At 39.7% G+C, this 16,069-nt stretch overlaps 1 protein-coding gene across 4 annotated transcripts in view; it reads right to left on the reverse strand.

Annotated features, from left to right (window-relative positions):
* Nucleotides 1-329: 329 nt before the first annotated feature.
* rnf166 (ring finger protein 166) overlaps nucleotides 330-16,069 on the reverse strand; it is a 36,036-nt gene continuing 20,296 nt past the window's right edge. The window contains exons 3-7 of one of the 4 annotated variants that reach the window (XM_079589572.1): nucleotides 15,742-15,854; nucleotides 12,313-12,427; nucleotides 8,742-8,849; nucleotides 8,551-8,646; nucleotides 5,718-6,424 (exon numbers count right to left, since the gene is read on the reverse strand). In XM_079589572.1, coding sequence (XP_079445698.1) covers nucleotides 8,572-8,646; nucleotides 8,742-8,849; nucleotides 12,313-12,427; nucleotides 15,742-15,854 — 411 coding nt within the window. In that variant the 3' untranslated portion in view covers nucleotides 5,718-6,424; nucleotides 8,551-8,571. Of the gene's footprint in view, nucleotides 6,425-8,550; nucleotides 8,647-8,741; nucleotides 8,850-12,306; nucleotides 12,428-15,741; nucleotides 15,855-16,069 lie in introns of all 4 variants that reach the window. The other 3 variants (XM_079589571.1, XM_079589574.1, XM_079589573.1) reach the window with 3 other exon arrangements.

Below are 16,069 nucleotides of genomic sequence, written 5' to 3' on the forward strand. Positions count from 1 at the left end.
TGGCCTGTCAGCAGAATACAGCGTTTCTACTCGTTTCATGAGGATCCGAGCGGGATCGTTTTGATAGTTATCTGTACGTGAAAAACACAAAAGGAAAGACTTTTCCGTTTTTAGTAAATCATTGTCGTACATAAACGTACCCTTAGTCTTGTTTATATTTATATATATATATATATACACACAATAACTGCTGTAATTGAGAACCTCTTTTCCTCTTCTCTTCCCTTCATCATTCTCCCCCATCTTTTTTATTTTTAAACCAAGGACCGCTTTCATCCCCCAAATTGTTTGTGCAGAAAGTGTTTACACCAAAGGACAAGGCTATTAAAGATGGGTGCATCTGTGTTTTATTAAGGGGAAAACTGCTACAAATACACTAAGTATCTTCTTAAACCTCAGTCAGTATTACAGCTTCATAAATGCACACCATCATTAACATCAGCATTGTTATTACTGTAATCTGGTTATTATTCATAGCCGTGAAGAAGCGAACACACACACACTGGAGGCCCGACGGCGCCCTCTGCCTGTGGCAGCACAGAAGCACAGCTTTCAGGGTCAGACGACTGAACCCAGAACATGTCCGAGAGTCTGGCACGCTTCCTTCGAGCATCCGCAATCACGGCTTCAACATATTCCCAAAAGTTGCTGTAACCCGTTGAGTCCTTAAGAGGGTTTCGTTTCTCCTTTATATACACACACCACAAGCCATCCGTTGTTCTTCTGGAGAGCCGTCAACAAACACAAGAAATGCAGTCCTGTATGTTTATGTGACAGTGTGCATTGATGTTACAATACAAAAAGAGTGAAAAATATACATTTTAAGGTCATTCCCAAAGGTATCAGGACTTGGAGAGCTGTGTTGTACAATATCAAAAGTTTCACTAAAAAAAAAAAAAAATAATTACATACTATGCTACAGCTGTGCACATGAATATTGTTTGAGCAATATATTTAGACACTTAAAAGAAAAAAACAGTAAAAACATTGGGATACTGGGAAACTTCGTTTCTTTTTCTACTTTCTACTCCTCAACATCGTTCTTTCAGAGCAAGACCATTAAATACCGACACATGTAAAAGCCAATCGAAACACATCGCCATCAAATACAATGAACACATTTTCAGTCGGCAATCTTTCCGTTTTTACTGCGGCTTTAAGTTAGGATTTCTTTTTTAAATATAATAATAATAATACAACATTATCAATTACTGAAAAGCGTTTCTGAAAATGTTTAGTTGAACTTGCCCCGCCGTTTCCACACAACAATGACGTGAACAATGACAAATTCATCTGCCTCGTGTCAAATACATTTGGCAGTAAAGTTACTAAATAACTGGAACAAAATTCCTACTCGATCATCAAAAGACATTTGAGTTAATTAAAGTGCAATGTTTTTAACATGCTTCCTCGCAGAAAGGTGATCGCACCTCAATCCAGATCTCAGCGTATGCCACCAAACACAACGTGGCTTTCTTGCCATTTATGTACAATTAACCATAAAACAAAAGAAGAATAAAGTCAATCACTTATACCATGAATGTATAAGCCTCTTAATAAATACCAACAAGGACATTCCCAACATTACCCAGAAGGCCTTACACATTATAAATGGCCCCGTATTCAGTACAAATGTACATCAAATGACGAATAACACCGTGTCCTAATGAGACGCCACACGTTTCCAGCGAAGAGCTTTGTCAGAAAGTTAAAGTTAAAACTAAATGAACGAGGCGACGACTTTGATATTATCCTCAAAGCTGTTGGGACAGAAACTCAGATTTGCACAGAAGAGATGCATGTCATGCCATTAGGACACGGCGTTACTCTTAAAGAAATCAATACAAACTCTATGATGGCTTTTAAGAAAACCATACAGGAATGATCACTCTAAGTGATTACACAATAAACTTTCTAAATGATTAGAAACCGACAGCGGGACATTTATAGACGTTCATAAATGTCCCTTTTTCTCCAGTCATGTTGAGTCACTTTCAAATGAAGACCATTACAGAAGTCAGACCCATTCAGTGTTGGGGAAAGTTACTTTTTAAAGTAATGCGTTAATACTCCCAAAAAAGTAACTAATTGCATTACTTGTCATGTGAAGTAATGCGTTACGTTACTTTTTCCTCATAAATGTGTTCATCTAAAGTCATTTTTGAGTGTCAGCAGCAAAGACATTGGTTAATAAAGTGAGATTAAATGCATAAAGTATATTTGTGTAATTTAACATTTAATTATTGCAGGTTTGCGTAATATTTGGAGTTTGCGTTACACTGTTTTTATTCATTTTGAGGAATACTAAATGGGAAAACACTTTGGTTTGAAAAAGTTTACTGATATTTTGCTTTAAATTGAAAAGGAATGCATTATTTAACTCATTACTTGAAAAAGTAATCGATTCCGTAACTCGCACACACCCAACACTGCCGATTTACTTCCTGGTCTGAGAGTTTCAGATTAGACGATGATTGTGACACGCTTAGCCTTGCTAAAATAGTGGTTCACAAAATGGAGATAATCACAATGACTCTATCGCGACAGATTAAACAAACACACTGTTTATCAACACAGAAATGAATCACAAGTTAAAGCACATCATCTTATCTTTTTAAAAAAGTTGCTAATTTCAAAAAACAAGTGTTTCCAAGCAGCCCTAAAGGTCTTCAACTCTTCCGCCATGACTGGCTCGAAATATATCAAAAACACTGTATCTGGCAGAGTTATCAAAGCTGTATCAAATGATGCACCAGTATCACACAAATCCACCAAACTGAAGCTTGTAGATCTGTAACACACTCTACACAAGTACATGAATGTAGATCTGGAACACACTCTACACAAGTACATGAACGCAAATGATTCAATGCAAGCTCAATGAGCCAGTAAGCAAATTCATAACACAGTGATTTAGCAGACGTTAGCATTAGGGACGCACGATATATCGGCCACCGTATCGGTATCGGCCGATATATGTTAATTTTTATGTTATCGGTATCGGCCGATATATGTTAATTTTTATGTTATCGGTATCTGCCGATATATGTTCATTTTTAATGTTATCGGTATCGGCCGATATATGTTCATTTTTAATGTTATCGGTATCGGCCGATATATGTTCATTTTTAATGTTATCGGTATCGGCCGATATATGTTCATTTTTAATGTTATCGGTATCGGCCGATATACGTTCATTTTTAATGTTATCGGTATCGCCGATATATGTTCATTTTTAATGTTATCGGACAATATATGTTCATTTTTAAAGTTATCGTTATCGACCGATATATGTTCATTTTTAATGTTATCGGTATCGGCCGATATATGTTAATTTTTAATGTTATCTGTATCGGCCGATATATGTTCATTTTAATGTTATCGGTATCGGCTGATATATGTTCATTTTTAATGTTATCGGTATCGGCCGATATATGTTCATTTTTAATGTTATCGGACAATAGATGTTCATTTTTAAAGTTATCGGTATCGGCCTGATAAGAAAATTTGGCCGATATATTAAAGCCGATAAATAATGTATTATTTCCTTCAGCTGAGACTCTTCAGATGCGCACTGTTCAACATGATGGTTTTAAATTGTGAGAAATATGATTGGAATCACTTCACAAAAAGGAAAATAGTTCAACGTCTGGAAGTCTGTCATATCGGCTACATAAAATTATCATGAGAACATTATAATTATGTGCTTGAGACATCTTTTAATGATGAGACTTTTGTTTTTGTAATCAGGTTCCAAAAAATTATAAAAAAATGTGGATATAGATTTATTAGCCAATATATCGGTTATCGGCTTTCAAATATAAAGAATTATCGGTATCGGCCAAAAATGTAATATCGGTGCATCCCTAATTAGCATTTTTTTCTTCCAGGGTTTTCATTCGTCAACTAAGGTAGACTGTTTGATTAAGAATATCGTTGCGTTAAGTTAGGCAAAGTTAAACTGTCAACATGTTCATAGCTAGATACTGAATACTCCTCAGGATGGGCTCAGGCTTCAGGAGTTTTTAAACCCTAACCAATTATGATTACGCGTCACACACACACATGAGGAGAATCTTTACAGATTGTCTTCGGTCAAATCTCTACACACTACAAGATATTAAGATTATCAGGCATTTCACATGATCTCACGGGAAGCGGATGTAAACAAAATAGTTGGCTTCAATTTCTCCCCAGATTCGGCAGTCGAGTTGTTGCCACACTTCCACAAGCACAGCGCAGATTTGTCCTCAGATTGTCGGGACGTAAATCAGGGATAAATTGGCCTGAAACTCCTGTAGTCTGAGCCAGGCTTAAGAAAACATTGGTTTTAGATATTTTAATGGTTCGTTGATTGAAGAAAGTAAAGCAAGCATCATGTTAAGCACATACCCCGGTGCGTTGGCCAAAGACTCACATTAGTGTACTTGTGTAGAGCATGTTTCGCTCAGCTCCAGGCACATATAACACTGTGGCTGAGAAGAACAGGGAAAGGAACAAATACTTGGGTATGTCTGCATCGTGGAGACATTCGAGTCCTATAACACATGCCTAAGCCTATCACAGCAATGCATCAGCGCTCCTTCACAACGTTCATAGGCTTGGATTCAACAAGGTACTGAATCCCACTATCAGTAGTAGTAAACGACAAGAAAAGGAATCTGCGCACTGTTCCACGTCCAGAAAAGTGAAGCCAAAACGTTCCGATCGCCCCCTGGTGGTTGGCTGCAGTATAGGTTGTAAACCCCACCCCCTTTCCATGAGCCAGACGAAAAAATCCAATTACACTTCAAATTATTTTTGTCTCGAATATTGTTTCTGTCATTTTAGGTAGTTCTCATCATGCTGACATGTTCAAGTGTTAATTTCACCAAAAAGTTTGGTTTTAGTTATTTAATGCTGCGCAGACCCCGGCTCCGATTGTCCCGTCGCAGGGAGTTTGATTGACAGGCGATCTGACCAATCATAATCCGCCATCCACCGAATCAACCATTTTGTCCGACAAAGCAGTCCGGAGAGTTAGTAGATTAACGTCGGTGGACTTGAAAAACTGACGTTGAAACAACATACCTTCTGATGTTCATTCACGTTTATTTGATGCGATTAAATTAACGACTGTTTCTTGGATATTTTGGCTTCATTTTTCTACAGTGGAAGGAAGTGGGAGACACTTTGTCCATCTTTTTTTTTACAGTCTATTGGACGTTCTCAAGTTTCTCTACATCAATTCTGTCTTCAAGTCACATCGGAATGATCGTAGTGGGTGTCAGTTACAGAATCATGGTGGAAGTAAACTGGTATTGATCATAATATATTGCAACTAACTCACATCACATTTTCTAATGGCCGTTCTAACGGAAAAAAAGGTGCTTTTAAAAAGCACAGGGTGTAATTACAGCAACCACCAGCAGGGGTATCATGCGAATTAACCAATCGTTGTCCATTTCGTGATCGTTTAAAAATACAAAATTACATTTCCCACAATTCTCTGATGAGATGTATGCAAAAAAAGCTTCCGATGTTGCCAAACGCATCCCTTTTTTTCCAACCAAACCACTTGAATTCACGTCACATCGCGATTCCTGAACTCGTAAATAAAGACCAGCACTAGTGAGTGATGAAGATGAACAGTACCAATGAACAGAGAAAAGTTTCAGCACATCTCTAGAAGCTCGCCGTCTTATTATCAGTGCACCATTTAAAACGGAAACTTTTTTCCAAAAATATAAACTTTAATCTTATCCGATGCTTCTTAGAAAATATTACTGTAGCAAGTTAAGAGCAAGAGTATATGCGGTCAGTATTCTGTTATTGAACTATAAAAGAACAACGATACTAGAATTCAGACATGTAGAAAACTGTGACGAGTGCAAGTATTCACATCAACTCTTGATTAAAAAAAGGGCGGATGGTTTTCAGCATTCCTTAAATGATGACATGAGTGATAATGAGTCTCTCTTTTCTGTATTGGTATTGCCTAAAGATGAGAGTTCATCACGAGGACAGCAACATAGTTTTAATAATTCAGATAACGTGGCGCTGGTCCCTCCGTTCTCGATTTCACTTCACTGCCGGGGTCACGTTCGGATAGACAACAACAGGAAGAACAGCAAGAACAAGCATGGTGAGATTTATCTATTCCTTTTGCATACATCACTGTTTCCGTCGGGTTGATGGTTGCGATGGAACTAAAGCTACTTCAGGATCAAGCTGGAGTGTAGCTCAGAAACACAGACCAGAAGAGAGGTAGAGTGAGAGGAAACACAGAGAAACAATGAAAATATTGAGCCTAAAACAAGACAGGCGAGAAGATCCTTCACATGTTTGCGTCTGTGTAACAGGATATGATGTCAGACTCTCAGCTCTCGGCCAATGAGAGGGTCAGTGCTGCCTGCAGTGCTGACTCCTCATCGATACTGTAGTCCTGCGTTCACAAACAGAGGAGAACAACATGTCCGGGTCAGTGCGTTTAATCGGTTCAAAGAAATATCAAGATTTTACTCTACTAAAATCGAATTCATTCATCATTTCATTCACGCATTTATTAGGCACCGATAACATCTTAGGAATGAGATCGTGTAGATGTTTGAGATTAATGAATAATTAAAGCTCTAATACCTACAGAAGTTGAATGTAAAATAGTCTTCCTTATTAAAAGCTGCTAAAGTTATTCAGCCAAGAGTAACGGGTGATTTTCTCATTGTCTTGTTGTTTTATGTAACATTAAAGGGATACTTCAGGATTTAGCATTAAGCTTTGTATCAGTAGAAAACCTGTAGTATTTTCAAAATTACTGTGCTTTCCTCCCTCATATCCCCCTGAGACGAGAGATTTATGTATTTTTTGTGTGGAAAAAATCCTCAGATGAAAAAATCATAATTTTACGTCATCTGAGGATTTTTTGGCCAGGGGCGAGAGACTACAACCAGTAGGAGACACTAGATCCGCATGTTTTTTTTAACCCGCCTATAGAGGGATCTCACTCACAGAATGTACAAATAGTGTCGGCCATCTTTTATTTGGAAGCTAAGCTAACGGGCTCTTGTTCTGTGGAGAAAGCTGAGTAGTAGCAGTTACCGTCCTCTTTTTCCCGGACATGTCCAGCCGTCGAGATCGTCCAAAATGTCCGGGATTCGGCTTTTGCTTTCTGCGGTCGCCATTCATTGTTTACTCGCACACCTTTTGTTTCAATCTAACTGAACTCATCCCGATTGGTGAATCTGAATGTAGTGTTTACATGAACGCTAAACAAGTGATCGGTTGATGTGCGTTTTAACATTGCTAAGAAAATTCCCGCTCCTCCGTGAGAGATACGAGACCGGTGCGTCTCACAGGCGGCGCTCATCAGTAATCACGCCACCGGCCTCGCGCCGTTCTCCCGCGGCCGTCACTCTCATCCCGCTCGCCGTTCTCCCGCGGCCGTCAGTCTCGTCCCGCTCGCCGTTCTCCCGCGGCCGTCAGTCTCATCCCGCTCGCCGTTCTCCCGCGGCCGTCAGTCTCATCCCGCTCGCCGTTCTCCCGCGGCCGTCAGTCTCGTGTCGTTCTCCGGCGGCCGTCAGTCTCGTCCCGCTCGCCGTTCTCCCGCGGCCGTCAGTCTCGTCCCGCTCGCCGCAGTAAACATGAGGAACAGCGACTGTAGAACGCAAGAGCTGAATCCCGAACATTTTGGGAGATATCAAAATCCCGGGCAGACTCGTCACGGAGACTCACTAGTAGCCTAGCCTTGTTTAACAGCTCTCTAACCGGTAGGCGTGGCTTGGGCGTGGCCTCGTAGTGGAGCGGAGCTAGTGCATTCTGGGAGTTGTTGTCTTTCATCCCCATAAGACAAAAATAAATATTCTGGCTTTTCTCAGTCTAGAAGGCTCCAAATTCAAAAATAATTTCACAAAATTTAAAATGCACATTCATCTTTCCAGAGGGGAAGTATCCCTTTAATGACAGACAGCAGCAGGTTTATTAGGCTACTGTCACTTTAAGAACTAATCCCGGGATCCAATTATAAGAATTTTGTTTGTTTTTTGCACACAAAAAGTATTCTGGTCGCTTGATAAACTTGAGGGTTGAGCCGCTGTAGTCACTTGGACTATTTTAAACATCGTCTTTACTAACTTTCTGGGCCGGCAAGTTTAAATTACAACAGAAGCCTCTGGAGGAGTGAGACACTCTCAGATTTAATCACTAATATCTTCATTTGTGTCCCGAAGATGAAGGAAAGTCTGACGGGGAACAACATGAGGGAGAGTCATTACTGACAGAGTTTACATTTCTGGGTGAACTAACCCTTTAACCATCGTGGTTAAACGAGAAATTATACATTTTAGCATTTGTAAAGTACTTGCATTAAAATGACTATCACCTTTGAGAATAGTGGGAATAAAAAACAAACAAAAAAATGCAGTAGAGTAACATTTTGAAGGGGAAAATATGCTTAATTATCATAAAAATGTCACAATATGTTAACTTAATTGTCCTAAAAAAAAAAATCTAAATGTTTTGTATGCACAATATCTTATATTTTCCATGTAATTTGGGGTGAAATGTAAACAGTACATATTCACGAGATTCACTCGATCAGGAAAAAGTCGCTCTCCTTGGTTGAATCTCATTAACTGCCGTTTTACTCGTGATGAGGTTTTGTCCTCTCGTCTGCAGATGTAGGCAGGAGAAAGCAGGACAGCTCACAACAGCGCGTTAGAATACAAAATGGAGGATATATAAATGTAAAGTATACGCCTCCTCACCACAAATGTGTCATAGGAGAATTTGTGCCGGTGGAGAAGATGCTGCAGAAAGTTTGAGCTCTTATAGCTGGGGTCGCCCCACGGCATCGCCGAACACACCGGACACACCTGCAGAACAACACACACACACACACACACACACAAGACGAGAAATCAAATTTGATTACTTAAAGGTGCACTGTGTAATATTTAGGAGGATCTGTAGACAGAAATGCAATATAATATACATAAATATGTTTTGAGTGGTGTATAAAGACCTTACTTAATGAAGCGTTACGCTTTTATTCCCTTAAGCCCCGTTCACACCGTCAGCGACGCGATCCCACTCATTCCAATGGAGCGCTGGCGACTTCCGGCGACACGAGCGACTGACCGCTGGCGACAGAATGTGGGCGTGTCTAATCTAATCTTAAAGGAACACTCCGACTTTTTGGGACTTTATCCTATTCACCTTATCCCCCAGAGTTAGATAAGTCCATACATACCTTTTTCACCTCCGTGCGTGCTATAAGTCTGTTTGACGCACCCACCGCTAGCCTAGCTTAGCACAAAGACTGGATGTAAATGGTTGCAGCTAGCATACTAATCCAAATAAGTGACAAAATAACGCAAACATTTTCCTATTTACATGTTGTGATTTATATAGTCACAGAGTGTGCAAAAAACAAAGTCACATGAAACACAGACATATTTTAACCGTATAAATACTGGGAACTATATTCCCTGAATATAGGGCGGAGTGATAACCGCAGCACCTGAGACGCGCTCTGAACGAACTCTCTGCTCCTCACCACGGCGCGTCTCAGGTGCTGCGGTTATCACTCCGCCCAAGTAGCAGTGCTTCGCCACAGAGAATATAGTTCCCAGTATTTATACGGTTAAAATATGTCTGTGTCTCATTTGACTTTGTTTTTTGTACACTCTGTGACTATACAAATCACAACATGTAAATAGGAAAATGTTTGCGTTATTTTGTCACTTATTTGGATTAGTATGCTAGCTGCAACCATTTACATCCAGTCTTTGTGCTAAGCTAGGCTAGCGGTGGGTGCGTCAAACAGACTTATAGCACGCACGGAGATGAAAAAGGTATGTATGGATTTATCTAACTCTGGGGGATAAGTTGAATAGGATAAAGTCCCAAAAAGTCGGAGTGTTCCTTTAACTTCTAAAAACTCGGCTCACCGTCTTATCCATTTCAAAGTCATCCATATAGAGCATACACAACCCCTTACAAGAGGTTCAAAATGAAACTGCAATCTGCCTATGACTGCCATATCTGTAGCACTGGATCATCAGGTACTTTTCTTCGTATGTTTTGGGAGTGTCCAATTGTTGTCAGCTATGGGCTAAAGTTTACTTGTTTTGTCCTTCTTACTACAAACTGATTACATGTCTAATCCAGGTTTATGTCTTGATGATTCTGACTCCTGTATAAGTTCATTACACAAGAGAATGTTGTTAGCTGGGTTTACAGCTGCAAAGAAGACAATAATACAGAACTGGTTTACTCCGCACATGTGTACAAAAACACATTGGATTCACAGCCTCCACAAAATAGTGACCTGTGAATGTACAACTGCATTAACAAGGCTAACCCTAGTACCATTGATGCATGGCAATGTTTTTCTTCCAACATATTGGACTATATAAAGGAATGACTACCGGTATATAGGTATTTAAAAAAATATATATTTTATTTCATCTTTATTAATTATTATTATTATTATTATATTTTTGTATTATTATTATTATATTTTTGTATTATTATCATTATTATAATTTTTTCCTTCTTTCATATTGTTAAATTGTTGATATGTCTGTTGCTCCCCCTTCCCCTGTTTGTTTGAGTGGATATAATATTATTTCTAAAGACAATAAAGAGTTGATCACAAAAAAAAGAATGTGGGCGTGTCAAGAAATGTCCACTTTATGCAAATGAGAAGCGATTTTCGAGCGACAACCAATAGAAAGAAGACTTTCAGTGGAGCTCACGTCACCGTCTCGAGTGCGATTTCACTGTTTTATATGATGTGACTGTGACCACATATATGGATATAATAAATGATGCATGGAAAATAAACTGTCCACAGTCTCAGTGAGTTTACTTCACACATTTATAGTTCGAGTGTTGTCATTTTATGATGCAAGTTTAGCACTTCTGCAGTTCATTTTACAGTTTCTCCTGCATTATGTTGACTATTAGGGACAAGGATATTTATTATTTGTCAAATTCGAATGACGTTTTAGTGATTTATGACAGTATGAGTGAGTTTAATTTGTTGATTGATCGATCGTTAATCTAGTAAATGATTTAATGCACTGAACACTGCTGTGGTGATATAAAAACACTCTCCCAACAGCATACTGTTACTTTTGAGCCTAATTCCTAGTCAAATTCAAATTAAATAGTTGTATATCACTTGTGATGGTGTTTAGTATAGATATGGCCAGACGTCCAGTCAACCAATAACATTAGAGCGACAGCACTACCAACGCCCACAAGCGACTTCACAGTACAGAGACTAGCGACACACAGCGACAGTCGCTGGCGGTGTGAACGGGGCTTAAGAATGAGCATTTCTCTCTACACACACGGTGAGTCCGCTTACATCGACATGTTTCTACGGTGGCCCTGAACGGACAAACGCGTTTCGTCACTATGTTGTTCTTCATGATAAGAAGCTAAAGCTAAAGTCAGCGAATAAAACACTGACACAATGATGAACAACCAACAATAATATTCACAATAACATTGTTTTACTGAATAATTAAGTAAACAATTTCTTAATTTATCTTTGTAAAGAAACCTCATTGCTTAACTGCTGTCTGACGACGACATCACTTCCTGTCGGCCACTGTAACTTCTGTTGGGTGCAATTCACAACCTCACCACTAGATGCTACTTAAACTTACACACTGCACCTTTAATGAACACTAATAATCTTGATCTGACAGCAATGCGCATGAGACGTGCGATGTACAGACAAATTGTGTTTTAAGTGACTGACAGCTGTGACAGTCTCTGCAACAGTGCAAAGGTCAGCAGGATTTTTGGGTCAGGAGAAATGCACAGCGCTGGAAACCTCATCAAGCCCAGTTTCTACTTTTTAATTTATTTATCTTTGTAAAGAACAGGTTAGATTCACCTGTGCATCAGGCTCTCCCCAAATGTTTGATCAGAGAGATGTTCATAGATACTCCACCAGGGGGAGCTCTACTGATGTTGTGCCTCCTAGAGTTAAGAGTAATGTAGGTAAAGAGTCCTTTTCGACTGAAGAAAGAAAGACATGGATATCTTGGATGACGTAGGGACACTTTAATTCTGAAGTGAACTACTCCTTTAAGCTTCACGTCTTTCAAAATAAAGGTCTCGCATCAGAAAAACATTCAAATTACTTTTTTGTTGTTGTTCTTCGACTACACACTCCATGACCCGGCGTTTGATCACTTAAATCAATACAGATCACTGTTAAATGTAAAGTGGACTGCTTTGAAATGATTGTGAAAAGCGCTATACAAATAAATGTGAATTGAAATTGAATTGAACTGGAAGGTAACTCACACTCACCACTTTGTTGGGGTCATTGCGATGGTTCTCCATGCAGTGCTTCACCAGCTCCTGTTGGTCCAGGTTTCGAGCGCCACAGAACGGACACACAAATGTGGAGCGGTTGGGAATATTGCTGTGGATGGAGAAATACATGTTCCTGAAAACCATACTTGCGTAAAAGTACAGCAAAAAGCTCACTTGAGTTTGTCCTAGATCATCAGACGTGAAATCAAAGCAGTCTGGCACACATATTCAGTCATTTGGTTTAATTTTGGTCATTTGGTTTTCATTATTTCCTGTTGTCTTTGTTCACTTTTCCCGCTCTAATCAGTCGCCATGGCATTTCATTGGATCATCACACCTGTTAGTCTTTCAGTTCATTAGCATTGTATACTTAAGTTCCTGTGTTTCCCCAGTTCATTTCGACTATTATCCAGTAACACTTTACAATACGGTTCATTAGTTAACATTAGTTAACTACCGAAGTTAACATGAACTAAAAATGAACAACACTTCTACAGCATTTATTAATTGTAGTTAATATTAATTTCAACATTTACTAATACATTATTAAAATCAAAGGTTGTATTTGTTAGCATTAGTTAATGTGAACTAACATGAACACACAATGAACAGCTGAATTTTTATTAATTAACATTTACAAAGATTAATAAACACTGTAACAAATGTATTGCTCATTGTTAACTCATGTTAGTTAATACATTAACTAATGAACCTTATTGTAAAGTGTTACCTAATGTTAACCAATGATTGAACCTCATTGTAAAGTGTAAACACACACACACACACACACACACACACACACACAGTTAAAGCACTGACTCACTGAGACAGAAATGTGCTATTGTTGACTAAAGTAGGGTGGCATTAAGGTCTGCATTGGTGGCATAGTTCTACAACATCTGTGTGATGTTTCCACAAAGAGTACGAGAAATATCCGTGATGCAACACACACACACACACACACACACACACACACACACACCGTGTGAATACATCAATATGCTCTGCTTTGAAGAGCCAATTAATTCTTATCCTCTTCCCGTTGTCGTTCTTTACTTTTCCTTTGAAGCACACACACACACACACACACACACGCGTGCGCACACACACACGCGTGCGCACACACACACGCGTGCGCACACACACACGCGTGCGCACACACACACGCGCGCGCACACACACACGCGCACACACGTCACACACGCACACGCACACGCGCACACGCACGCACACGCACACACACACCTCCGATTAGACTTATCGGGTTCCTGTCTGCAAAACTTCAGACATCAGTTTGACGTCTCTAGATCTCAGTATACTTACACTAGTGTGTGTGTGTGTGTGTGTGTGTGTGTGTGTGTGTGTGTGTGTGTGTGTGTGTGTGTGTGTGTGTGTGTGTCTACGAGTATCTCTTAAGAATGAAACACGTCCTGGATCCATATTTTAAAGCATTCTGACTGTCGTCCCGAAGAGCATTGAGTGCTTTAGAGACGCATGAGTCATAAGGCAGTGTTTGCTCGAGGGAATTGTGGGATTGGTTGTGCTTTAATGTAGGGAGAAAGAAAGAAAACGTTGTTCTAACACCGTCCGAACCAAGCGGAAAAGTTTCGATTCCAGTGTCTGTCCTGACTGACACTTAAAGTCCCCCTGTAGTCAATCATGTTATCCCTTAAAACTAGAGCCCTGCATTTCAGCCCGAGACTTATTTCACCACGATCGCCATTCTGCTCCAGCGCATCAACAATGGCGGATTATGATGACCGCTCGCTCAGGGCGGGTCTGTGTTGAAAACGCTGCGGTCAATTAACAATCGTGGGAGGGGCTTGTGACGTCACAAAAAAACACTGGATGGATTTTTATCATTATGTGATGGTTGTGTACAGGCACTGCCAACACACACTTCAGTGCAATCAACTTGTAAAAGTGCATGTTCCATTATATGACCCCTTTAATGGCGCAACGCAAAAATATTTAGTAGTGCACAAGTTGTATCTTCTTAGTGTCCATTTACATCAAAACTAGGCTCAGTGTTTCCGCTACATTCATTCTGCCGTGGTGGGCCGCCACACCAAAAATCCTCCTGCAGTTTTCGTGCACTATATTCCAAGACTTCCATAGTCATTCGATAGCATAATGTGAGGTAAAAATGTATATTTAAGTCGTTAAGTTAAAGTTAATGAAAACTCATCTCTCCTCAGTCATTCTCCATTCAGCATTCAAACAGCGCATCACATTCGGTTACGAGTAACACGATGACACTCTCTAAGATCAATGTTCACATTATTATACTTTATTTGTAGATAAAGGTCTATGGTTCGCATAAAATGACTTTATCTTGCTGGAGTTTATTGCGTTAGTTCTGTTAGATTACAGCACTGGAGTAGAGAGCACTATGATGAATTGTTCTTCATGCGCACTGTAACTGAAATTTAAAACTGTTAAAAGAAAAGGCTCAATAAACTGTTGCATAGATATAATACAGTAAGCATCAAATATCTCTTCGCTTTGTGCTTTTAACTTTTCAATGCGACGCGCTGCACGCTGTGACTTCGAGTTGCTTCAAGTGCATCATTCGGCGCACGGGATGCGCATAATCGCTTTGCCGCTGTAAATTTGAACCTTTCATATTACAACTAGAAAAACTATTTTTCGATTAATCGTTTTTTAAAATGTGGTTAATTCAATATCGATTCTCAAAGGCTATGAATCGATTTTTTTTCCCATATTTATTTATATATCACCCAAAAGCCAGTATTAGTTTTCCTACACTTCATAGGCTTGCAGCCTCCATGTTACTCTAATGCTGTGAGATTTTATGTTAGTTTTCTCTTAAACATAAAATAACCTGATCCTGTTTGATCAAGGCATGAGACTGTTCTGACATTTTCAATAATTGATTTTTCATCTTGCATCAAAATCCTGTCTATGCATTTGATATATATGGTTGGGTTCTGTTTTAATGTACCCAAGTGTACCTAAAATAATAAGAGTTTAATATACTGGCTCTTAATTTATTTTTATTAATTAACCACTCGTAAACTTATGTTCACTGTTCTTTTTTTATAAATATAGGTTTTGTGTTAAATCTATATTCATTGAGTCTAATCGAGAATCGAAATTGAATCGAATTGAGAGCTTGCGAATTGAAATCGAATCGTAACATCTGAATCGATACCCATCCCTAATTATAATACTTAGGGGAGGTTTAAACACCTGGGGCAAGGGGGCGTGGCCCATGGGAACACCCCTGGGGAGATGGGCCTGCCACCACAGCTGGAAAAAATCCTAGAGGAAACACTGAGGCTAAGTAACTTCCGCACAGCTGGTGCAACCGGCAGCTGAGGCTCATGCTCCGATCACGGCCTGTGATGACCCCTGAGGCTCATGATCCGATCACGGCCTGTGATGACCCCTGAGGCTCACCTGGGAATGGGCTGTGAGGTCGGCACCACCGGCATGAACTTCGGGCAGTTGGCCATCTGTTCCTGGACCTTCGTGCACGATGAAATATGCGACCGCATTTTGACCAGCGTGACCTGAGACAATCACAGAGACATGATAGAGCAGCGTGAGGACCTTCAGCTTCATGCAAATAACAGCTTCATACCAATAACAGCTTCATGCAAATAACAGCTTCATTACAGGGACAGGTCACTTACAAACCGACTGCCTTAAATACAAATTTCAATTGAGGTAGTTACGTATGAACGTGTGTGTGTGTGCATAAACATGTGTGTATATATGCAGACAC

Source organism: Phoxinus phoxinus (genome assembly GCF_949152265.1).
Source record: "Phoxinus phoxinus genome assembly, chromosome: 2".
NCBI lineage: Eukaryota > Metazoa > Chordata > Actinopteri > Cypriniformes > Leuciscidae > Phoxinus > Phoxinus phoxinus.